This window comes from Peromyscus maniculatus, chromosome 3 (genome assembly GCF_049852395.1).
Source record: "Peromyscus maniculatus bairdii isolate BWxNUB_F1_BW_parent chromosome 3, HU_Pman_BW_mat_3.1, whole genome shotgun sequence".
Taxonomy (NCBI): Eukaryota; Metazoa; Chordata; class Mammalia; order Rodentia; family Cricetidae; genus Peromyscus; species Peromyscus maniculatus.
In genome coordinates, this window is record NC_134854.1 from 83,483,662 (window position 1) to 83,510,570 (window position 26,909).

Here is a 26,909-nt window from a genome sequence, read left to right on the forward strand (position 1 = left end):
GATTTGATTATAGCACCCACTGTTCTCATAGAGAACTGTTCCACAGACACTGCTCTATCACAACCTGCTGTCCTGTTCCTCAGTTATTGAGTGCCCTTTCTTATGGCATTTCTTGGTGTGGACTCAGATAAGATGGTTTCTCTTTGTGTGGAATTCCTTCAGAAGCTGCCAATACTGCTTTAGAAGCCTCACAGTTGCAGATCTGATATGTTGTTATATTTTATATACTGATACGTGGCGCACACGTGCACATGCACACACACATACACAGATATATCCTTTATATTGGTACATAACAGAGTCTTGTACTATTGATCCTGTGATCTTGTAGATCTCCTCACAACAATTTTACTGTGATTAGGAATGAGTAAAGTGTTCTATACTTCTTAGACACTACACTTCCTTTCATGAATAGTTACTAAGTGTATTTTCTTGTTTTAATATGTATGAAATAGTTTGAAGTGTTTTAATTTCCTTTCATGTGAAGTTTCAGCAGAAATGATGGACTAAAGAGTAGGGCAATAACAGTTGAAGACTATGGAAATCGTTCTGAAGCTTAGTGTGTAAGGCTCAGAGAGTAACTGTGGAATATGCAATCTTCAAGAGATCCTTGTGCTATTTACCTATTACCTAGTTTTCTGAATGTTTTTCCATTGAAGAATGCATAAAGAGTTGAGAAAAACTCCATTTTCTACTTGTTTAAAGAAAGGAAAAATTATGTCAACTATCCATCCTTCCATTTTACATTACTAAAAATATATATTCTTTGTGAATGCTAATAACAAATTTTAACATAAAATCTACAACAGAAGAGTTTCATGTCAATCTGTATTTTTATTTAAGTGTTTAAACATTTAATATCTTCTTTTAAAATTTCATTTCATTTTGTTATTTGCCATTCATTTCTTTTTTTTTCTTTTCAAGGCCCTGTGGAATCCTACATGCACTGGAGGTTTATTTAAACCAGTATATATTTCAAGCTAAATTCAGTTATCATTTGACCATGAATAACTCATCACTGAACTTTGACATGTTAAATGCTGAGAAAAATAAAATTTTCTGATTCCTTCTGTTAACTATCTTGCAGAATATGTAATACAGAAATTGTTTCATTATAAACACTGTATACTTTTGCATTTATAAACATTTTCCACAGAATATTGATGAAGACTGATTGGACATTCATTTTCTTTTACTTACTTTGTTTTTTTTTAATGGCATACTTTTATTTAAAGATTATCTCTATATGCAAATATACTAAAATGTAATATTCCACTTGGCAGTAAATATTGTTTGATCATCCTCTTTATCCAAATCATTTGTTCTTTGTGATAAACTTTGTGTTTTTTATGTCACATTCTATGTGCATTAGATAGATTGGAAATGAAGCCTTAGTTACCTCATCTTAGCAGGACAGTTCCCAGTGATGAACTGGATTATTTGTGACCTCTTTTCATTACATTAACACCAGGAGGTGAAATTTGGATGTCTTCAAATGGAACAAATATGTGTGGCCTTTATTTAACCACAGAATGTAATACAGACAGAAGCAAATTACATCCTTAAAAAGCAGAAAAACAAACTTATCTATTGCAGAGTGACAGAAGTTTATTGAATGTATGTGGTACAAGAAGAGGCCTTACGCTGAACTTAACCTCTGTGGGCCCTTTTTTATTACCTTTCTATGATAGCCCACTTCATCAAATGGCATAGTAGCCAGAAGGCTCTCTTGAGGGGTATAGTTTATTGCAAGGGTGGTTCAGTGTTGTGGGCAGGATGTTGGTCAGTAGAAGGGCCACAGGGCTCAGGAGAGAAGAGCAGATCTTAATGAGCCCCTCTCCTTTCTGGAGATACAATGAAAGAATTATCAATAGTAATATATAGAAATATGCTAGAAAATTTATTAAGTTATTTGGATCTTTATATAACATAAAATATGAATGACCAAATGCTGGGTGTAAACTATGGTGTTAAATAAAACTATAAATATATTTATTTACAAAAAAAAACATTGTATGTGCCCTTATTGACTTTATCCCTTTAAGTATTCTCCTAGGATTCAACATACAAAAACATTTTTGTTTCTCTCAAAACGTTCTACAGTTCATTCTCTTCTATTCTTTTTGATGTCTTACATTTGACATCTTTATAGACAGATAAGGCAAAGACTTCATCTCATCCACTTTCATAAAGCATTCCTTTCATAAATTTTTTCATCCACTTGAATGGTCAGTACATTTGGAAGAGGAATCCAATAAAAGACAATTTGAAGAGAAAGAAAAAACAAAATCTGGAGTTAATTACTAGAGTCAATTGATAATGAAAAAAATTTTTTTTGATTTCCTCAAAAGCTGGGAAGCATGTGTTAGCTGTCAATACAGATTGGAACCACTTTCCTCAAAGGTACAAATTCAGGATGTCCCTTTAATAACAACAAACTGTTCACATTGTGATCTTAATAACCTTCCTGCCTCTCTCCACTCTCCACCTCTCCTTCTTTTCTTCCATTACTAAATACAGCGAGCTCACAAATCAATACTTTCAAGAAGTATTTTCAGAATTTCTCATGTGCTTATTATAGAGTGTGAATATTTTTTATATTTTTCTTCATTTACCGGTGACACTGTTGTTCTGCAAGTCTTACTCAATTGCATAAAACATGTATAAAATACTTATGGGAGTGTTATAGTTATTTCTATAAAATGTATAAGCACTATAAAACTGATCATCTGCATCTCATGGTGCACACATATTAAGGTTGATAATTATTTTCAAAAGCTGAGCAATAGGTGCAGGGTATGTGTCAGGGCTTGAGGCTGTGTACCACTAGTATTTATTGATTAATAAAAACATGCCTAAAGATTTACTTACATAATAAATATGATATATCTCCTTTTCATTTGTCCTAGAACCAGAGGAAAAATATAGTTAACAAATTGTTTTTGACATTGTGCTTATTTTTCCTTAGAGGTTATCATAATAAGATTCCATCCAATTTTAATTTTCCATGTATACTCCACTTGACAAAAGCTACATCCAACTTGTTCTATTCACTCAGTAATTGTCATCACACTGCCATATGTTGTCACTTTACAAAACAGAACAGCCAGGCCCCTCTGGATACTAATAGATATATATCAAAACATCATGTGATGCACCTTTGCTGTGTACAGTGAAAAGTAAATTTAAAATAAGAAAGTTCTGTATAAGGTAATGACAACCTAAATTTGTTAAGAAAAAAAAAACAGTATTTTTAAGTTTTCCCTATATTGGTAAATGTTAGATATTAAGAGATTATAGGCATGCTTTCTCTTTCAGATACAGCTTTCTGGATTGTCATTGGTAATGTGATTGCTTTACTTTAAAATGTTTTCTAGATTTTTACTTAAAGCATAAAAAAACACAAAAAGGAACAATCAAGGTAAATTGTGTGTGTGTGTGTGTGTGTGTGTGTGTGTGTGTGTGTGTGTGTGATGTGTGTATTAAAGAAGGGTTAAAATTATTCTTGCAAGTTTACAAGAGAAGCAACTACTATTGTAGATTGCAGCAGTAAATTTTAACCTTTTTACTAGACAGAATGCAAATTTAAAAGACCAAAAAAAAAAAACAGAAAAGGACAATCCTGTATATAAGGATATTTTCACACAGTGGTGCTGAAGAGATGGCTCAGCAGTTAAGAGCACTTGCACTTTCACAGAGCCCTAGTTCAGGTCCCAGCACCCACATGGTATTTCACAACCATCTACAACTCCTGTCCGGAGAGAAGTGACACCTGCTTCTTGCTTCCTCTGGCATCAGACAATCAAGCATGGTGCACAGAATTACAAATAAAACATATATTCAAAGAAATGTTTAAACACTTAAAAATACATTATGTTATAAATAATGACACTCAGTTAGAAATTTACATAACTACTTTTGGGTATATGCTCACTATAAATTTATTTAGATAAGACAAGTATTGTTCAGAAAGAAGACATCTAAGTTTCTAGGCCATTACCACACATATTTGTCTCCAGAATAAACTCTGATTATTTTCTTTTGACCTAAAAACTTGTAGTTTTGTGTTGACACATTCATAGCGAAGAAAGAACACTCTTTCCTGACTGCCTGGAAGACCAGTAACATGTAAAGGAGAATTCATTTCTGAAGTAGGGAAATGGTGTCTGTGCAAGGGGAAACTGGTGCTGCCTACTGCTCCCTGAGTCTTAGTGTCCACTCAAGCCTCCAATAAAATGAAATTGACTCAGGGTGGAGAATGTATTCTTTCCTCTCTGTAGAGAGTAAGAGGTACCATTGTTTCTCTGCTACCTGTTGTTTAAAGGTCCAGAAGAGAGACTAGGTGTTACACACACCATTCTGGCTTTTCATAGACACTTTGTCTTAAGAGTAATGACAAGGTATCTAACCTGGGACAAAAGATGGAGTAAAAATGAAAGGACAATAGCTTTCTGGAGAAATAAGTGTGTTTGACTTTCTTTATCTCCTGGTTCATGTTTCCAAATGTGCATATTTAAAAATAGTTTTAGCATTTAAGTTGTATACTCCGTAATTGTTCATAAAGCACTATGATTTGTGTTTGTGAAAGTCTCTATCATCCAGTTTTAGGCACATGAATTTAGAAACAGGTCCCTTAAATGAATAACTGATCTCTGAACAACTAATCATGCATGTCAGTCATTCATGTGGAGCAGAAGTAAAGCCTTACATGTCTAGAAACACACAATCCATGATGTTATTTTCCTTATAGTTTGTTATCAGAATGAAATCTTCAAAAAGAAAATGTTTTTTGAGGGACAACCATATAATCTGTTATGTAAATTGCAAATGTATATTCGGTTACAATGGGAAAGAATGTTTAGTACCTCACACCAAAAATCAGATGCACAAGAGTCAGAGATCTTCCCTAGTAACATTTTCTTCACTGAGTTATCCATTTCTTCTGTTATGTCTTCACTGCCTAAGATTCCTTCCTCTATCTCCTGCATTCTCTTGGTTAGGCTTCCTGCTCAAATTCCTAAATTTTTTCATTTCCAGATTTTCCTCAGTTTCCTCATTTATTTTCCCCTCGACTTTTGGGTCTTGAACAGTTTTATTAATTTCTGTCCATTTTTTGTGTGTGTTTTCATAGATTTCTTTAGGGAATTATTCATTTCCTCTTTAAGGACCTCTACCATCTTCATACAGGCTGTCTTAAGGTCTTTGCCTTGTGTTTCAGCTATTACAATATTCAGGGCTTACTATAGTAGGGTTGCTGAACTCTCATGGAGATGTCTTTTCCTAGCTCTTATTGAGTGTGTTATTACACTGGTGTCCCGGCTCTGGGTTTTGAAGGATTCTAATTATAGGTCAGATAGCTGGTCTTATCTTTGTTGAATGGGTGGTTTGTCCCTTGGTGTCTATTGCTGTCACTGGTTCTTAAGAGAGTGTGGTGGCTCTGTATTGCCTAGTAGGAAATTCTTCTGGGATCCTTATAGTCCACTGGAGGTTCTGGACAAAATGTGTTTCTAGGTACTAAGATTTGACACTTATGAATGGCGACCAGCTAAAGGAATGACTGCCCACAGGAGGGAGTCAAGCAGACTGTTCCACTAGGATCTGAGACAGAGTCATGAGAGGCTCCAGAAGGTGGGTAGTCTGCTACAAAGCTGGGGATGAGACTGAGGAATGGGTATGGAGGAGAGGAGAGAGAGCAAAAAGCTGAAGCTTGCCTCCGGGCTTTGCTGGCCTACTGTCTTCTCTAAAGGATTTGGCCATTGGGTTCCCAGTGAGGGCCTGCTAGAGTTGGAGACTGGAACAGAGCAATGAATGGGGAGGGATGTTGGAGGAGATGATATTCATGACCCACTGGAGAAGAGGCCAGAGAGGAGAGAGATGCCACAGAAAGTGGTCTGCTACAGAGCTGAAGGTGAGAATGGAGGACTGAATTAAAAGAGAGAAGAGTTAAGTGAAGATCTTCATGTTATCTCATCTGCTTCCCTGGCCAGAGTGCCCTGTGAGTTCCCAGGGAATGTCTGCTGGAGTTGGAGCCTGGGATAAAGTGATGAGTAAGGTGTGTGTGTGGGGGGGCTGGGGAGGAGCTTAGAGGGAAAGATCTTTATGATCCACTGGAAAAGATGGCAGGGACAGAGGTGAGGTTGCAGTAGGTAGTCTGCTACATAGCTATGGGTGAGACTGGGGAATTGGATTTGAACTTAAGGACGAGAAGTGAAGATCTGTTATTAACCTACTTGTTTCTCTGGCTCCTGCAGCCCAGAGTGCTCTGATGGAATGTCTGCTGATGTTTGAGGGGGTTATAACCAGATGAGTGAAGAAGAAGTTTGGAGGAGAAGGTCTGAGTAATCAGTTGGCTATCCAGGCAGAGCAGAAGGGGAGGCTGCAACAGGTGGTTTGTTCCAGAGATGGAGATGAGAGTGGGGGATTGGACTTGGAGGAGACAAAGGAGAGGTGAAAATCCACAGCTAGGCTGCCTGCTTCCTTGGATGGAGTCCTGGTATAACTTCTTCAAGACAGTTGATCATACTTGACAATATTTATCTCAGAATCATTATTGTACCTATCAGAGTAATTCATTGTGACACTGTTGTCCCAGCAACATATTTAGTCATTTACCTTCCTACAACTTTATCATTAAACACATTTTTCTTATGTAAATATCTCTATCTCTAGAGATTTTAAGTGACAAGTAAAATATCTTAAATGTGTGAACAAAAATGATTTTCCTCTTCCTAAATAACATGCTTTGTTTGATATAGAAATAGGTAATTTGCATCAACTAAGACAGGTAGATATAATGCATTTTTTTCTCCTGACTAATGTGCTTTAAATTTTCCCTTGTTGTCTCCTAAATCAGGTATTACATTTCAGTCTTCATGATGTACACATAAAATCTCCTTCAATCACTCATTACACAATGTACATGTTTACTTAATGAGAAAGTCATCTATTGAATTTTAACTCTTAAACCAGGCAAGCTGCATTATTCTGTGTGAACTTCATTGTTGAAGGTAAAGGGAAATGTTTGTATTGCTTACAGTTTTATAATTCCCACTCTACCAATTGAGTCAACTACTTTAATTTCAAATTAAGCAAACATTAACATATTAAGATTTTGATTAGCATAACTCTAAAGCTATTGCTTTGCTAACCTCATTCTCTCTATCTCTATGCATATATAAATACACACACACACACATATGTACTCACCATGCGTATGTATATGGAATTAGATACTAATTTTTTGATTGAATATTTTCAGAATATAAAATATATTGTGTCAAGCTGGAAGATAACTTTATTCAGAATTTGAGAAATTCCATTTTTATTTGTTTCAAATCCTATATATATGTACATATATACATATATATATATTTGTATTTATATCACATATTCTAGAGAAAATTCATATAAATTAAAAAATATGAGTTTGTGTGTTATTTTTACAGTTGAAAATCCTATTGATTGAACTTTTAAATAAATGTAAATTTTGAGGTTACTTCCTGGCATTCGACAGTAATTAATCTTAAGTTATGAAATATGTAATATTGAAATTCCTGAGCTTTTCATATATTTAGAAAAGACATAGCTGAAATATTTCGAAGATTTGGTTCTTTACAAACTTTTCTGAACACCAGGAAATATGTGGTTTCCCAGTATTTTCCATTTAATTGTTTATTCGGGATGTTTTTACATTTAATTGAAACATTTCCTGGACATCCACAATGTGCGGGGTCCTGAACTATTAAGCCGACCAATACCACAAATCAAATCACCATAGAAGTAAGGTCTGGCAAGATTTGAGACAGGAGCACACTACTTTTTAAATTACAATTACAATATCAAAAATACATTCAACATGATCATTTCAGGAACATAGTACATTTTAACACAATTTGTGATCAACTTTCATCATGCTGATTTGAGGGACTATGCCACACACTGGTTCAGAGAAAAAGAAGTGATATTGGTATATAAGAACATCAACAGTTTCAGTCACATCTGTAGCTCCTTGTGTTATTTTTACCTCCATAGATTGCCCCCTTGATTGGTTTAAAAGGACACCAATATGGACTTTATGGTTAGTTATATCAAATATTTAAGAATACTTTTAAATTTAGAAAATTGGATAATTGTACAATGAAATGAGAGGATATACCATTTGTAAAAATAAAAGTAAATAATCTAAAAGAATATCCTGTTTCATACAGTGCTATGGAGCAGTGGGGGTGTGGCAATCCTCATGGCAGTGGATGAGAAGCAGAACTGGCGGTATGTCTTTTTTTAGTCCCATTCCTTCTGAGGCTGAGGCAGATGGAGGTCTGTGAATTCAAGGCCAACCTGGTTTGTCTACATAACGAGTTCTAGGACAGCCAGTAAGACCCTGTCTTAAAATTAATGAAAAAAAAAAATAAACTAAAAAAATAATTAAATGAATGATGTTGCACACACTTTTAATTTTGGCACTCGGAAGGCAGAGGTAGGCTGATCTCTGAGGTCAAGGCCAGCCTGATCTACAGAGCAAACTGCATGACAGCTAGGACTACTCAGAGAAACCATGTCTTGTTGCTGGAGAGCTTCTCTCCAGGTTAGGTTCCCCAAGCCCCGCAGTCCCACAATCCACTTATAAAATAATCACTCAGACGCTTATATCACTTATAAACTGTATGGCCGTGGCAGGCTTCTTGTTAACTGTTCTTTTATCTTAAATTAACCCATTTCTATAAATCTATTCCTTGCCTCGTGGCTGGTGGCTTACCAGCGTCTTCACATGCTGCTTGTCCTGGCGGTGGCTGCAGTGTCTCTCCTCAGCCTTCTGCTTCCCAGAATTCTCCTCTCTCCTTGTCCCACCTACTTCCTGCCTGGCAACCTACTTCCTGCCTGGTCACTGGCCATCAGTGTTTTATTTATATATAGAGCAATATCCACAGCACTTCCCCTTTTCTTCTTTTTTTAAAAAGGAAGGTTTTAACTTTAAAATGGTAAAATTACATATAACAAAACAATTACCGAGCAAGAATTATAGTTATAATATCTATCTTATATTTGTGAGTTTAAAGTTTTATGTCTAACTTATCTTTTATCATAACCGAGGAAATTACAACTATCTAGTTTTCAACCACATCAAAGACCTGAGAAGGAACATAATGGTACCTGAGAAATGGTAGATGGATGCAAGCAACTTTCGGGAATCTTGCAAAAGTAGACCAAGACAGCTGGCAGCCTGGACAGTCACCTAATGTTTCTCAGCATTGTTGGTGCATTCAAATTGGCTACAGGCCTAGAGTCTCTGACAGACCATTTTTAGAAGCAGGAATTCTGAGACCATCTTACCCTGTCTTGGCAGAGTACAGTGGTCGCTTTCCTTGTGTCCTGCTTGTCCAGAAAGGACAGCATTACATTTGTACTGTCAGCCATCAAGGCAAGGACAGTTCTTTGCCCAGTAGGCCATTTTGTGCCAAAAGACAAACTTCCCAATGGAAATGTCTTAGAAGCCCAACATTCTCTCGGGATCAAATTGGTGCAGCCAGGAGCAATTGTGTCTCATGTCAACAGAATTCTAAGTTATTTAAATGCCATATTCTCTAGGTCTATGAAGTGTTTGAAGATTACCTGTCTATCTGAAATATATCTATGTATACCTAGAAGACTTAACTAACATGGCTACAAATATGATTATCATAGATGACTAATTATTAATCTATTTTTAATTATCCATTACAATCTTAAATGAGTTACATAAACATAATACCTCAAATAAGAATATATATATATATATATATATATATATATATATATATACAGTATAACAAAATTAACTTCAAGTTTGTATCAATAAACTAAAATTTATACCAATGTAAAACATTTTAAACATAAACTAAAATCTATACCAATGTAAAACATTTTAAACAAGTTGTTCTTTAAAAGTAGGTTCATTGATCTACCCTTTTATCTTATCATCTCTATATCCTCCTATATATCTATATGATATCCCCTTTTCTTTTTTAGAAAGAGATCATATTTATAATCAACCTGTTTTAAATAAAAATATTGTTTTTTTTTCTGTCCCACATCAGAGGGCTCTTCTGATTTGGGACATAAGAATCTCTTAACTATTTTTTTTTTAAGCAATATGTCTGGGTTTAGAGGGGGAGTGAGCCACTTCTACCTCTAAAGCCAGCTTGGTATATTTGGGAATTTGGGCGTAGCATCTCTTACTACTTCCTGCTGGAGGGGGGCGCTGTATCTTATGGGGATGCAAAGAAAATTTTAGGTCTATGGGGTAGTCCGTGAGGCTGTATTGTGTGAACCAGTTGCCTTGAAACCGCTCTGGATGTTGGATCATCTGGGCCATGATGTCATCGGAGACCTTTCAGGGGGTCTTGGCTGGTGAAACCTGATGTTTCTTAATCTGGAACAAATCCACAGCCTCTGGCTTTCTGTGGAAACAAAAGCAGAACCTCTTTTCCAAAGCAACATATCCTTAAATCCAAATTTTGAAGTGAAGGTACCTTTAAAATATACATTTTGGTATAACTCAACAGCTTTTGTAATCAAATGTTTTTCTTCAGTTACGAATATCAAAGAGAACATAATCCAGATTCTCTGTGTGGTAGCCATCTTTACGTGGCTTATGTTTTATATTACCTCGAGCCTATTGCTTTAAACTGCACCATTCTAAGACTGAAACAGCGCTGTGGCTGCTGGCTCTGGCCACTTCAGCTTCCCAGCATGGCAGTGGTATGTTTTTCCGCCAGCTTGAGATCTGGCTACAATTCTCAGAAATCGTAGGTCTATGTTTGTATCAAAGCAGCGTGTAGCCCAGAAACCTTTTTTTTTTTTTTTAAATACTAGTAAAGACTAAATCTACCACACAGCTTAATGTGCCACTGGCAGACGCCTCATTCCCGCCATACTGCTGGTCAAACGCACACCCCAGGAACCCGCCAGTGTTCAAATCCGCGTTTTGCGGTGTCAAGCTGCCCGGATAAGACAAGAAGCAGGAACCTGGTTTTGGCTCTGTTTAGAATTGGTTATTAAATATTCTCAGGTTTAAGGTGGAAACTCGAGCCGTTGGGCGCCATTTGTTGCTGGAGAGCTTCTCTCCAGGTTAGGTTCCCCAAGCCCCGCAGTCCCACAATCCACTTATAAAATAATCACTCAGACGCTTATATCACTTATAAACTGTATGGCCGTGGCAGGCTTCTTGTTAACTGTTCTTTTATCTTAAATTAACCCATTTCTATAAATCTATTCCTTGCCTCGTGGCTGGTGGCTTACCAGCGTCTTCACATGCTGCTTGTCCTGGCGGTGGCTGCAGTGTCTCTCCTCAGCCTTCTGCTTCCCAGAATTCTCCTCTCTCCTTGTCCCACCTACTTCCTGCCTGGCAACCTACTTCCTGCCTGGTCACTGGCCATCAGTGTTTTATTTATATATAGAGCAATATCCACAGCAATGTCTCAAATAAACAAACAAAACAAAAGAAGCATCAGCACTATATAAGCATCCAACTAGAGATCAGAAGCCTCCCACACTTGTATGTTTTCTTCTAATGTGATACATTTATTTAAACAAATTTCTAAAATATAGTAAACTATATGTCAGGTCATTCATATATTACTTTGTTCCACTAAATTTCTTGAGTATCTGTTCTATGTCAGAAACTTGTGGAAGTCTGAAATGTTAGTAACAGTAGCTATCATTCCTCTTATGTACTACTTACATCTCACTTAGTAAACATTTGGACTTTAAATGGCAGTTCCCTTATCTCTCCTGAACAGATGCCAACATTGGACTTAGATATAATAACCATCACCTGATGGTACAGTGTACCTGATTGTTCCTGAGCTGATCTTACATCAGGGAGATGGTCTTTATCTTCACATCATTCCCCCCACCAGAACCAGTGACAGCTACAAAAGGAGATTTGGATTTGTTCCTCCGTCTTACGTAGAGGACTGATATGTTAGATGAACCTGAGGTAAAATTATTAACTATCTGATTAAGACTAATTTCTAAAATCCTAATTAACATTATATAATAAAATGAAAAGACAATAGACAGCTTGATAATGTTTTGATTATAGTATGATATTCTAGATTGATTCTTGGAGAGAATGAATGAGTTTCCGTTTCAGTTTCTCACATCACCTCTCACCTTGAGCTATCATTTACAGATCTTTTAAATTTTCATCTGAAAGATTAACTAAACTCAATGGATACTAAAATATATTAACTATATTTTCTGTTGAAGGCTGGAATAAACAAAGAACAGTACAAAATCACAGTGCTGAGTTCTAATGTCACTATCTACCAAGCAAATTGAAAAATGCTGTTAAAAATGATGCATTACCTCGTCTCTAGCTATCTGATTCAGAAAGGTAGGATCTAACTCATTTCTTTTGGTGCACAGGCTGTTTGCAGTCATATGAAGTCAGAAGACATATATTGATAACTCTTTAGCAAGCATATCTGTTAATTAAAATCAGCAAGGCTTCTGCCCACAAGCCTGGTTATCTTAGATACTGGAGAGTGCCACTTTTAGCACCCCTGGGTACTACTGAAAGCAATATGACTGCATAGTGAAATACCTGTTTATTGTCATGCTCTATACACAAAGACAACCGTATGTCAAATTTCTGAGTTCCACAGATAGCAACATCAAAAATAAACCAGTGTGGCATCTCTAGGCATCCATGCTTTACACTTAATAATATCTTCCTGGGATCTTTGCCAGCTCAGGCACTTTTGTAAGCTGAGTTGATGGGAGTATTACACTAGACTTTCACTCAGGGTGGATAGACATTAAGAGAACAAATAACGTTATATCTCTAACAAATCCTTGGGTGTGTTCCAAGAACGTTGGCATTTGGGTCCTTCCTATCCACTACCTCATGCCCAAGGATTGTGGAGCAAACATTTTTTTTTTCTCTCAGTAGTCCTGACTTTGCTTAATTTGCACAGAGTAGAAGAAAATAGAAGCATGTACTTAGAACATGACTTTCAGTCTTGTACTCTTATCCAAGAAAGGATGATAAAATTTTACTTTTGCAAAAATCACTCTGTACCTGAATGACTTGCTGAGGAATTCCTTACAGTGTAGAAGTCTTTGAGCCAGAAAGGAAAAGCAACACTGATAAAAAAGCTTCTATTTTGTAAAAGGGAAAATGATTTTTTAAGTAGGTTTTTTTTCAGTCACCTTCCTTTCATAAATCTCATGAAATACAAAGAGCATGGGAAATGTGGATTAAATGTTCTCTTTCTAACTTTTCATAAATTCTCCTGCTTGAAATTCTGTGTATGGTTCATAAGCATTGTTAGAAATCCAACAAGAATGTAAGAAATGTCTTTCATAAATGTAATTGAAGACATGTTACAAAAACACTCTGTGTTTGATTTGCTTTTGACTAACTGCAAAGTAAAGCAGGATTTATGCCCAGGTACCAAGAGCGACACAGGAGAAAGATTTCCAGCAAATATAGCTGGTGACACTTTATTCTGAACCTCTAAATTGTTTTAACCTTATTATTATCACTGCAATTAGAAAGTTAGTGTCTCCAGGGCAAAAGGGACACTAACTTCTAGAGAACTTCTCTGGGTATAGATGGCTAACCAGACAGGAGATTTCTGAATGTTAATTTTACTACACATATACACATATTCTTTTTTTTTCCTCTTTCCCATTGCTACTATTGTGGATAGGAAGAAAACAATATTGGAATTGTCAGTTGGCAGTAGTATATAATAGACTTGTCAACACTGTGAACTGCTTATTACCATGGTGTTTTCACTACTTTTCATGGAAATAACAGGACTTGCTCACTCTCTCATAGCGCGCCTTTTCCTCAGGAGGCCCCATGCTGCCATATTCCTAAAAAACATGTTCATTTCTTATCTCCCTTCCTATAACTCATGCTCTCTACATCTGTATGAGGAAATAGCCAATCTTCTCCACGTTGTCTCAGCACAGTTTCATTTGCAGATTATTGCTTTCCTGTGGCAATGCTTGTTGTAGTTAATTTCCCCAACACTGTGATCATTACACCTGACAGAAAGAGCTGAGAGAGTGAACGACGTACTTTTTGCTCATGGATTTGGAAGACATTTGCCCATAATAACAGAATAGTTCTGTTTATAATAGCAGTCAATATGGTGGGCACTGTTCACATCATGGCAGACCAGGAGCAGAGTATGTAATAGGAACCAGGACAAGGTAAGCCTTCAAAAGCCCTCCACTAGTGCCCTACTTTCTTCCAGTTTAGTTTCAGTTACTAAGTTCCACAGAATCTCTAAAAAGTCCTGTGAACTGAGGAGCAAGCATTAAAGACATGAACCCAAAGAGTACACTTCAGATTCAAACCATAGCTTTCTGCCCTTGGCCCTCAAAGGCTCAGGGGATTCCCATGATGCAAAAATACACGTATTCTAGGTTTAACACTCTACAAAGCTTTACAAATTTCAACACTGTTTAAAAGTTCAAGTGCAAGCCGGGCGGTGGTGGCGCATGCCTTTAATCCCAGCACTCGGGAGGCAGAGCCAGGCGGATCTCTGTGAGTTCGAGGCCAGCCTGGGCTACCAAGTGAGTTCCAGGAAAGGCACAAAGCTACACAGCGAAACCCTGTCTTGAAAAACCAAAAAAAAAAAAAAAAAAGTTCAAGTGCAAAATGACTACTGAGCTTGAAAGCAATCTGTTAGTAGGGCAACTGTACCTATATAATAAAAAAGATGAGTTGTGTGCTTTCAAAATATACAATTGTATAAGGTAAACATTTCCATTACAAAGGGGAGTTTTGGAAGCACAGAAAGGAGAGATGGTGACAAAGAAAATCAAGCAGAAAACATGTTAAAGTCCTGTTAGTTCATGGCTAGTATCCAAGACATATGGTGTCATTCATTTTGTGAACTCTTGTGGGACATGGTGTCTCTATTTGTCTGTCTACACTAGGTACCTAAATATTTTTGCAAATTATTTATATTCCTGCCATCTTCACCCTCCTGTAGTCTCCATTTAAACATGAACTTCACCTTTACTGCTGTAGTCAGAGCTCTCCTGGGGACTCTCTGTTACGAACCCAATCCTGCTACATATAGTAGGACCTCACAGTCTTTTCTCAAAAAAAAAAAAAAAAAAAAAAAAAAAAAAAAAAAAACTTCTTGGAAGACTTCATAAAATCCCAAGTTTAGCATTGTGTATATCTCCAAAACTTGCACCATATGGATTATACTAGGTTCTACTACCAGCTTGGACAGTGGACCTTTGAACCAACACAGAGTGGTCTTTAAGTACTGGCGGGTTGGATATGTGACATGACTTCCCTAAGTGGCCATGTCCAATTATAGAGCACCATAGCTCTCTCTCTCTTTCTTTATGCAAACATCTTTCAAATGATTCTGTACTCTTTCAGCTCCCTGAAGCCTGGTGTCTTTAATTTCTGAAATGTACTCATGGTGTTTTCTTTACCTTCCTATGGCGAAAGGCTTGGACACTATGTAATGACACTCCTCTCTCTATTTAATGACTACTATATCCACAGGTTTAAAAAAGCCCATTTTCTGGTTAAACTTCACGTTTTGTTTTGCTCTTTGTATGTTTTTTATATCTTGCTGTTTTGTTTTTCCTTCTCACTTTGCATTGTGAACTTGGCTAAAGGCAGCCCTGATATTTAATTATACCACAGCCTGAATGTTATGCTGTCTTGACTACTTTTGGACTCACTCTCTCAACATTTGAGGACATAGGCAAAATAGCAACAGATTCTTGGCCAGAATGTATCACAAAACTCTAGTTCCATTTTTCAGTAAAAACTTGATTCCCATCTGAAACCTCCCAAGCCTCCTTTTCTCTTTCTCCATTACTCTCAGCATTCTAGCCTTTCAAATTAATATACAAATATCCCATTAGTACTTTTTTGTATCACTCTAGGTCTTCTTTAACCTGCATATACAAATTTTCCGAATGCCTTCTCTAAACCAGTTTCAAAGGGTAAGATACACATAAACAGACTGAGTTAAGGCAATGAACCAACTCTCTGCTTCCAACTTTCTGCTTTACTATGTGTTATTTCCAGTACTGCCAATTGAACTCAAGAAACAATGAAGATTGGGCAAGAGCTCTACCACTAAGAAACACAGCCGACTCCTACTATTATCACATCATAGATATAACAACATATGCCAGAACCAAATTAATGGCAGAAGGACTTATTTGGGCTAGTAATTTCTGAGGTTTCAATTCAACGTGCCAAGGAGGATGTGGGCTGCATGGGTGCAGATTAGGCTGTTCATGTCATGGTAGAAAAGGAAGCAGAATGTGTGCCAAAACCAGGAGCTTGGGCAAGCCCTCAAAGACCCACCTTCAATGACTATTTCTACCACTAGGGTCTAACTCATGCTACAGCCATGGTTCTCAACCTTCGTATGGCTGCTGTGGCCCTGTAATACAGTTCCTTGTGTTGTGGTGATGCCCCTCAACCCTAAATTATTTTCATTGTTACCCCATAGTTGTAATTTTGATACTTTTATGAGTTATAATGTAAATATATTTGGAGATAAAAATTTGTCAAAGGGGCCTGACCCACAGGTTGAGAATCGTTGATTTATAGTCTCCCAAAATAATGCCACAAGCTGAAGAAAAAGGTGTTTAAAACATGAGTCCAATGTAGGCATTTTGTTTTCAAAACATTTAAATTTTCAGTCAAGGTGTAGGGGAAATAAGGTTTTATACTAATTTTACATGGATTTCTGTTAACTCCATGAGATTTTTAAAAAATCATACACAATTGTAACTTACCTGGAAATACCATAGAGAACACAGAGACGTGAATCTAATAACAGGCCTGAATCAGTTTTTCCACAAACTGTAAGTTTAAAGACCATATACAGAAGCCCTCATAACTTCTGCTTTCTTAGTACTCTTTTTTTTTATCTCACCCCTTTACATTTTTGTATAATATTTTTCTATAAAAAACATTTTTCATGTAGGAACATGCACATTGACCAACACATATGTTACACTCACATAATATTAAATATCTAGCTAGTGTTTATTGTTATAGTTACAACACAGAGTGACTCCATATATTTTTAGATAAATTTTATTTAAACCAGAAACTGATTTTAGAAATCAAGTTAATCATCTTTAAAAAAAATTTCAACTTCTGACTTCCTTCGGTTGGAATTTTCCTTCTAGTGCTTTCTGAAGGGCTGGTGCCACGGACTGGCCCACCGGGAGTACCATGACCGTAGGAGAATCAGGGCTTGGGTAGTCAGGAAGGCAAGGATTCGGCGACTGACAGACAGACAACAAACACACTCAAAAGTGGTTTGAATCTGCTGCAATTTTACTTCTGCAAATCAGTAGTTTATATACAGAAAAGAAAACTATCAAGTCATACAGGGAACAACAAGAGCTTGGCAATAATTCAATTACATCATCTTTAAAAAAAATCAAGCACACAGTTACTAATCGGCGCTAGACATATCCCTTCACTCACAAGAACTTTATGACCCAAAGAGCAGTCTGTGTTTTTTAAACTTAGTACAGTTCCTAGACTTATGTAGGCTTCTTGCAGCTGTGTCCTTCATCTTTATCTCAGCCGCTCGCTAGTTTATTATTCATTTTTATTTTTCTGGTTCTCATGACCCATTTAGCCAATTTGGATGCTGCAGATCCTCCCTAAGTCTTTCTTCAGTTCTTTACCATATATCTCTTCTAATATAAAACCTTTTTACCTGCTGGAATATGGACACTTGTACTTTTACACCTGTAATGGGAAAGGGTTCTGCTGTAGTCCTTAAGTTTCCCATGCTGAACTTCCTAAACAGAGGGGCCCACCATCTGCCTCCTATGAGATAATGTTTTCTGCCATAAATCTCTTTAGTTGGGATTCCTAGTGGGTGAGTGTTCATTCCCTAGAAGTGCCTGAACTATTATACTTTCTATTATCTAGCGGCTTGAGGCTTGAGGTCTTTAAGGAATAGTTTATTCTGCTATATCTAAATAAGGTCCATGTCCAGCTTCCCCTTTCTTCCACAGTTCACAACCTAAGCATTCATTAATTTTGGCTGTGTTTTATAGATTAATTAGAACATCATCAGAAAAGCAGTTATACAGAACCCATAGCCCAGAGAGCTCATGATCTGTGAAGCACGTCTCCTTCGAGAAGGAGGCATAACACGGGCACTCTGCCAGGGACCTCCAGGGAGCTTAGTCCCATGGGACACGTATCTCCCGTCCGCTATTATTGACATAATTGTTCATGTCACACAGACGACACTGGAGTTGGTGTGGCAGGCTGGGTTTGTGGATAAGTATTGTTTAAATCTGGCTTTGTCTTGGAATGTCTTGTTCACTCCATCTATGATGATTGAAAGTTTTGCTGGGTATGTTAGTATAGGCTGGCATCCATGGTCTCAACTTTAATCTTAGCATAGTAGTTCTCAGGGCTGGAGAGATAGACCAGTGGTTAAGAATATTTGTTACTCTAGCTGAGGACCCAGATTCAGTTCGCAGAAACCACATTTTTGTATCACAACCACCTGTAACTCCAGCTTTAGGGGATCTGATGCGCTATTCTGACCTCAAGCACTGCATGAGATAAATGCAGAAAAAAACACTCATATACATAATAAATAAACCTAAAAATAAAGGAGTCTGGGCATGGTGTCACATCCTTTGATCCCAGCATATAGGAGGCAGAGGCAGATAGGTCTCTGTGAGATCGAGGGGAGACTGGTCTACAGCGTGAGCTTCTGGTGACCCAGGACTATATAATGAGACTTTGTATCTAAACAACAGCAATAAAAAAATAAAAGAAAATCAATGCTCTTATATTTATCTTTCTTCACTTTAATAAATGAATTTGTTATTATATTACATGATTAAATCTCTCTTACCTAGCATTATTAATTCAGTAACTATTCAGAGATCATTTATCATGGTGAGGTACTATGTAAACTAGGAACACAGAAATACTTCATACGATATGATTTTATGTGTAATTCTTCATTTGTTTATTTTCATCTTTAGTGTGTCTGTGTGTGTGTGTCAGAGTATGCTGTATTAGAATGTACGTATGAATGTGAGCACCCATACAGGCACATGGAGACCAGAGGAGAATGTTAGATGCCTGCTCATTAACTCAAGTTGCTACTCTCTTGAAACAGAGTTTCCCCTAATATCTATAGAGAGGATGGCAAGGTCAAGCAACCTTTCCAACTTTGTCCACCAGAGTACTGGGATTACAAGTGCCTGGGACAACACTCAGATTCTTCGGTGGGTGCTGGGGATTTGAATGCAGGTCCTCATTCTTATAGAACAAGACTTTTACCCACTGAGCTATTTCCCAGTAAAAGAATATTCCATTTTTAAAGTAGAAACACAGATAAATATGAAGACAGGGAAGGAATTACACTTTATTTCATCTGTTTTCATATTAATAAATACATACATTTATAACTATATTTGATGTAGTCATATGTCAATAGGGTTTTCTTTTTCATTTTGAGAATTTGCTTATAGTCACAATTAAATATAGATGCTTGCCACTTCACAATGAGATTATATTCATAGATTGTATATTTTTATAGACTATTTTATATATTATTTTATAATCCATATTCAATCGATTGAAATTTTATAACTGAAGAAGGTACATTAAATGCACCTACCCCTTTAACTGGAGGTCACTAGCCCATGAAAGGATCAACCTTCCAATGGTGAAGTCTGGTTTTCACATACTGAATAATGCTCTTCCACAGTGGCAAAGCAAAAAGACCACAGGACAGATCGATGTAAGTCAAAGGTCAAAGGCTGTGTTTTTAGTATTTATATATATTTGCATGAAGAATATATATATATATATATATATATATATATATATATATATACTTATGACAATGATTTTGTATTGACTCATGCTTGCTGACACACCAACAAATAATTTGGAACTGTATTACATATTCTCTTGAGTTCTTTATGCCTGAAAACTGTCCAATGAAACAAAAGCATTTTTCTCTCAATAAAATTTCTTATTGTTTATAAGAACACCCAACTTTTAGAGGCATATCCTTAGTAGTAGGAAAAAATATAAAGCTCATTACAATTGTCTCTGACATTCTGTAATCTGTCATTAACTTAACTCTAAAATACTTCTCAGAAAAGCACCTGGTATCTTCTATAAGGCTAACAAACAAATATTTGTTGATTTTCATGAAAATTCATTCAACTCAACAAGTGACAACCTCTGCAACATTTTTCTATAGAGATACATTGCATAGGCCCATTTCAAATCATACTTTCTATGATAATTTATGCATTACTCCCTTATTCAGTGTGTGGCCGCATGAAATAAAATTCGATGCTATCCCGCTGCATGAAACTTGTTCAGCTTTAGTGAAAGGTCTCAGGAATGAATATCAAGACTTACTTATATTCTCTTAGAACCTAAGGTTTGGTAATAAATATATACTTTATTAACTTTTAATAATAAATGATCCAATTGTATAATTTAATTTATTACATGTTTCTTTGCATTTAAATTACAGTTTACTTAATATTCCTTGGTCATTTATTTTATGAAAATAATTAACGTTGTATCAGTTTGTATTCTATTGCTACCATGAAGACCACAACCAAAGCAATTTGGGAAGGAAAGAGTTTATTTGGTGTGTGTGTGTGTGTGTCACAATCCTTCATGGAGGGAAGCCAAGGCAGGAACTCAAGTTGAACAGGAGCCTAAAGCTGAGAGCATGGAGGAACTCTGTTTACTGGCTTCCTCGCTTCAGCTCACTCAGCTCAGGTTGCTGTCTTATACAACCCAGGACCACCTGCCCAGGGAGGGGCTGCCACCATGGGTTGGGCCTCTAATGCCAAACATTAATCAAGAAAATGCCCTCACAGACAGACTTGCCTATAGGCCAATCTGATGGAGGCATTTTCTCTGCCACTTGGTATAAAGTAACCATGGAAACATGATAAAACTATCATTATCCATCATATTAAGTACTTGGTAGGTGACCTATGGTAAGAGAATCTTCCGTGTCTTGTGATGGAATGCACATGTGTGTTGCTGGAGGGCTTCTCTCCAGGTTCCCCAAGCCCCGCAGTCCCACAATCCACTTATAAAATAATCACTCAGACGCTTATATCACTTATAAACTGTATGGCCGTGGCAGGCTTCTTGCTAACTGTTCTTTTATCTTAAATTAACCCATTTTTATAAATCTATACCTTGCCACGTGGCCGGTGGCTTACCAGAGGCTTTACATGCTGCTTGTCCTGGCGGTGGCTGCAGTGTCTCTCCCCTCAGCCTTCTGCTTCCCAGAATTCTCCTCTCTCCTTGTCCCACCTACTTCCTGCCTGGCAACCTACTTCCTGCCTGGTCACTGGCCATCAGTGTTTTATTTATATAGAGTGCTATCCACAGCACTTCCCTTTTTTTTCTTTTTTTTAAAAAGGAAGGTTTTAACTTTAACATGGTAAAATAGCATATAACAAAACAATTACCAGACAAGAATTATAGTTACAATATTAAAGAAGATGTCCTATCTATCTTATATTTGTGAGTTTAAGGTTTTATATCTAACTTATCTTTTATCATAACTGAGGAAATTATAACTATCTAGTCTTTAACCACATCAAAGACCTGAGAAGGAACATAATGGTACCTGAGAAATGGTAGATGGATGCAAGCAACTTTCGGGAATCTTGCAAAAGTAGACCAAGACAGCTGGCAGCCTGGACAGTCACCTAATGTTTTTCAGCATTGTTGGTGCATTCAAATTGGCTACAGGCCTAGAGTCTCTGACAGACCATTTTTAGAAGCAGGAATTCTGAGAGACCATCTTACCCTGTCTTGGCAGAGTACAGTGGTGGCTTTCCTTGTGTCCCGCTTGTCCAGAAAGGACAGCATTACATTTGTACTGTCAGCCGTCAAGGCAAGGGCAGTTCTTTGCCCAGTAGGCCATTTTGTGCCAAGAAGACAAACTTCCAAATGGAAATGTCTTAGAAGCCCAACATTCTCTTGGGATCAATTGGTGCAGCCAGGCACAATTGTGTCTCATGTCAACAGAATTTTAAGTTATTTAAATGCCATATTCTCTAGGTCTATGAAGTGTTTGAAGATTACCTATCTATCTGAAATATATCTATGTATACCTAGAAGACTTAACTAACATGGCTACAAATATGATTATCATAGATGACTAATTATTAACCTATTTTTAATTATCCATTACAATTTTAAATGAGTTACATAAACATAATACCTCAAACAAGAATAGAAATATATATATACAGTATAACAAAATTAACTTCAAGTTTGTATCAATAAACTAAAATTTATACCAATGTAAAACATTTTAAACATAAACTAAAATCTATACCAATGTAAAACATTTTAAACAAGTTGTTCTTTAAAAGTAGGTTGATTAATCTATCCTTTTATCTTATCATCTCCATATCCTCCTATATATCTATATCATATCCCCTTTTCTTTTTTAGAAAGAGATCACATTTATAATCAACCTGTTTTAAATAAAAATATTGGTTTTTCTCTGTCCCACACCAGAGGGCTCTTCTGATTTGGGACACAAGAATCTCTTAACCATTTTTTTTTTAAAGCAATATGTCTGGGTTTAGAGGAGGAGTGAGCCAATTCCACCTCTAAAGCCAGCTTGGTATATTTGGGAATTTGGGCGTAGCATCTCTTACTACTTCCTGCTGGAGGGGGGCGCTGTATCTTATGGGGACACAAAGAAAACTTTAGGCCTATGGGGTAGTCCGTGAGGCTGTATTGTGTGAACCAGTTGCCTTGAAACCGCTCTGGATGTTGGATCATCTGGGCCTTGGTGTCATCGGAGACCTTTCAGGGGGTCTTGGCTGGTGAAACCTGATGTATCTTAATCTGGAACAAATCCACAGTCTCTAGCTTTCTGTGGAAACAAAAGCAGAACCTCTTTTCCAAAGCAACATATCCTTAAATCCAAATTTTGAAGTCAAGGTACCTTTAAAATATACATTTTGGCATAACTCAACAGCTTTTGCAATCAAATGTTTTTCTTCAGTTACGAATATCAAAGATAACATACTCCAGATTCTCTGTGTGGTAGCCATCTTTAAGTGGCTTATTTTTTATATTACCTTAGCCTATTGCTTTAAACTGTAGTATTGTAAGACTGAAACGGCGCTGTGGCTGTTAGCTCCGCCCATTTCAGCTTACCAACATGGCGTTTTCCGCCAGTTCTGTGAGTCATCAAGTCTCAGAAACAGTGGGTCTACGCTTTTATCAAAGCAGCATGTAGCCCAGAAACTTCTTCTTTTTTTTTTTTTTAATACTAGTAAAGACTAAATCTACCACACAGCATAATGTGCTGCTAAATCTACCACACAGCATAATGTACCGCTGGCAGACGCCTCATTTCTGCCATACTGCCGGTCAAACGCACACGCCAGGAACCCGCCAGTGTTCAAACCTGCGTTTTGCAGCGTCTAGCTGCCCGTATGAGACAAGAAGCAGGAACCTGGTTTTGGCTCTGTTTAGAATTGGTTATTAAACATTCTCAGGTTTAAGGTGGAAACTCGAGCCGTTGGGCGCCATTTGTTGCTGGAGGGCTTCTCTCCAGGTTCCCCAAGCCCCGCAGTCCCACAATCCACTTATAAAATAATCACTCAGACGCTTATATCACTTATAAACTGTATGGCCATGGCAGGTTTCTTGCTAACTGTTCTTTTATCTTAAATTAACCCATTTTTATAAATCTATACCTTGCCACGTGGCCGGTGGCTTACCAGAGGCTTTACATGCTGCTTGTCCTGGCGGTGGCTGCAGTGTCTCTCCCCTCAGCCTTCTGCTTCCCAGAATTCTCCCATCTCCTTGTCCCACCTACTTCCTGCCTGGCAACCTACTTCCTGCCTGGTCACTGGCCATCAGTGTTTTATTTATATAGAGTGATATCCACAGCACATGTGTGCTAGTTTGACACAAACTAGAGCAATCTAAGAGGAGGGAGCCTCAGTTGAGAAAATGCCTCACACTGTACATGCTTTCATTTATAATGTTCTCTAAGAGAACACTATAAATCGTAGAAAAGCAACTTTTCCAGGGAAATGTGAAGACATTGCTCTAAGACGGTAATGTTTTTTGGTCACTACATGAGTAGGATAAGCAGCTCAGTGCTTAAGACAATTAGCTTTGGCAGTGCTGAAATGGTTGATAGGCTTAAAGCCACTGTTTCATCCCTAAGTTGTTCAGTTTTGAAGTAACAATAGCCCTCAGAACAGATACCTCTGAAGGCACACTGAATCTGGGTGCTACATTGGAACACTAAAGATTGGGTGGTAAGGGCTGGAGAACAGAGGAACTAAAAGAATAGAAGGACAACAGTATTTTATGTTTGTGTCAGAATTAAGTGAATTCCTTCTTTCTAAATTATGGCTACCAGATTTTCTTCTGTACTCAACACTTTGACCTTACACTAATGTAATACAATTTGCATTTAAAATAGTATATGAAGAATAAATGTAATTGTGCCTCAAGTTAACTGCTGTGTCTTTGACTAGGGGTGATCTAAAAGGTCTTCTCTCTTCCCAACATTGAGCTACTTTTAATTCATTTGCCACAGGTAAGCCAAAGAGCTGCTGTTTCAAACTTTCCAGTGAATTCTAGTCTAACTGTTGGGTAAATTTACACACATTACCCACTTTGGCCCACCTGCCCTCCCAACACGTTGAGTTCTTTGGGGTCTGACTCTTCACTTTCCCCCCTGTGTTCACAGAGGCCCACTTTGTGGTTTCTACTGATTCTGCCTGTGATCCTATTCTCCTAGTCACCTTTACTACTTCACCTCTTAGAGTTGTATGGCCTAAATATGATTATAAATGCACCTCTAATACTCTGTCCTTGTTTCATATCTCTCCTTTCCATTTTGACATCACCATCTATTATGAACCACACGTATTTATTAATACTTTCTAATTGAATATAAACTCAAACAGAAATTGTAGTGTACTTTTCCTGATTTATTCCTGTGTTTGGAAGAGTAGGTGGCTACAGAAAGGTACTTGGTAAATGTCCTATGAACAAAGGAACACCAATGTCTACTGTACAGAAGAGCAATGTCACTTTACAAGAGAGCAAGAATTATATTAGTGTTAATCCCTAAACAAGATTAAAGAAAAAATCCCATGGAATCATAAATGCAAAAAACTAGCTTTTCTGCAAAAGCAAATTGACTTCAGGATATTTAAATTAACAACAAACAAACAACAACAACAACATGTCTGTTACATAAAACCTAACTCCCATTAGTAAATGCTCCTCACAGAACTTCTCACCCTTCACATGGCACGTAGACAGTGATGTCTGAATACTCAGAGGACACTGCATCAATGCACACCATTATGACAAATATCTTGTCACTTTTACATATGTATCTCCTGGTCTTGGTGAAGGGAGTGGCTCTCTTTCTCATTATATGGTATACGTCACCCACAACTCTCCCTATCCTTATGATAAATGTTTGAAGTATTTGTTTTAAATTTAGAATAATATATAATATATAATAATATAAAATGGTATAATGATACTTCTATGAGCTTTATAAGTTTATTATGGAAAAATGATTTCCACATATAATGTGAGTGAGATACAAATGTAGAAGCATTATATAGTGGTTTCTGATCTTATTTTGACCCAAGAAAGACATCTTAACTGTGATCTAGAACAACATGTAGAACTTGCCAGTGTCACCATTTGCTCATGATGAACATGTAGGCTGCATATTTAACACTGGAATTTGCTTAGAGCTGAAAAATGTATATGAAAAATCATATCAGTATCTTCAACAAGCATGGTGAGAATGCTGTGCTGTTTTTTGCACAGCATTTCCTGGGAAGTATGGGCTCAGAAATCCACCTAATGTTTTGAATTAGGGTGAGTCTAAATGGAGAGTAGTAGTTTGCTAGATGAAGAACGTGGGGAATAGTTCCTGAATGAAAGCACATGAAGATGGACAGAGGTTGGGGAGAGAATGACAAAACAATAGAGTACAATGACAGTGACTACAGGACTTATTGGTAACTGTGAAGAAAAGACGGGGGCATATAGTTTTAGATCAAAGATATTGCCTGATAGAGAGAACCCTTGTTTATATTCACACAGATGCTGAGATAACATCCAGCTTGATTTTCAAAATGAGTGAGAATTATACCTCTTGTGTTGGCTCCTTAAAAAAATCACATGTTAATTTGAACCTTAATTTAAGTTTAAATTCAATTTATTTGCAACCCTGAGATAAGACATTTACAGAGAGAAGAGGTTCATTAGGATTTAAAGGTTGTAAGTTCTAGTCCGAGAACAGGAGTCTTTTGACTTTGAGTTTCCGGTGTGAGAACCTGGATGGCTGTGGGAGAATCTGTGACAGAGCAGACTGCTTACATCACAATCCAGGGAGGGACAGAGAAGGAAAGGAAAGAGTGTGGGGGTGGGTGGGAGGGTGACCGAATGAGGGAGGAGAAAAAGTGAGGAAAACACCAGTGTAATCCCTTCAAGGTCATGTCTCAGCGATCTAAGTACCTCCCACTCCACCTCCTAAAATATCTATCTGTCCAGCAATGCAATTTGGAACTTAGGCATTTAATGCATAGTTTTTTGGGGGACAGTCATCTAATATAGAGCAGATTTTTAAAAAAGCACCGGATCTCTTAGTTTCTTTAATCCTTTTATAAACAATGTATATGATGAGAGAGGGGAAGGTGTACTACTGATCAGTCAAGTGTCTATGACCTACTTGCCAATTTCACAGAGCTTGTTGTAGAAGGAATGCTTGTTATTCCCACCCTTTAAATCCCAATACTGGCACCTTGTACCTAATGTGCTAGTGTTAGTAGGGAGTATTCTGGGGAAGAAATTAAGA

General features: G+C 37.1%; 1 protein-coding gene and 1 long non-coding RNA gene across 4 annotated transcripts in view; one reads left to right on the forward strand and one right to left on the reverse strand.

Annotated features, from left to right (window-relative positions):
* Positions 1 to 26,909, forward strand: part of Ccser1 (coiled-coil serine rich protein 1) — a 1,158,948-nt gene that overhangs the window by 605,347 nt on the left and 526,692 nt on the right. Inside the window, exon 10 of one of the 3 annotated variants that reach the window (XM_076566876.1) lies at positions 925 to 2,009. The exons of the other annotated variants lie outside the window; for them this stretch is intronic. Within the exon in view, the coding sequence (XP_076422991.1) occupies positions 925 to 984 (60 nt within the window). The 3' untranslated portion in view covers positions 985 to 2,009. Of the gene's footprint in view, positions 1 to 924; positions 2,010 to 26,909 lie in introns of those variants that run through there. 3 annotated transcript variants of the gene reach the window in all.
* On the reverse strand, positions 1,692 to 26,401 carry LOC121827999 (uncharacterized). Its single transcript, XR_013049882.1, has 3 exons — positions 26,301 to 26,401; positions 2,872 to 2,905; positions 1,692 to 1,803 (listed from the first exon to the last, which is right to left on the reverse strand). It is a non-coding gene; the product is annotated as an uncharacterized LOC121827999 (long non-coding RNA).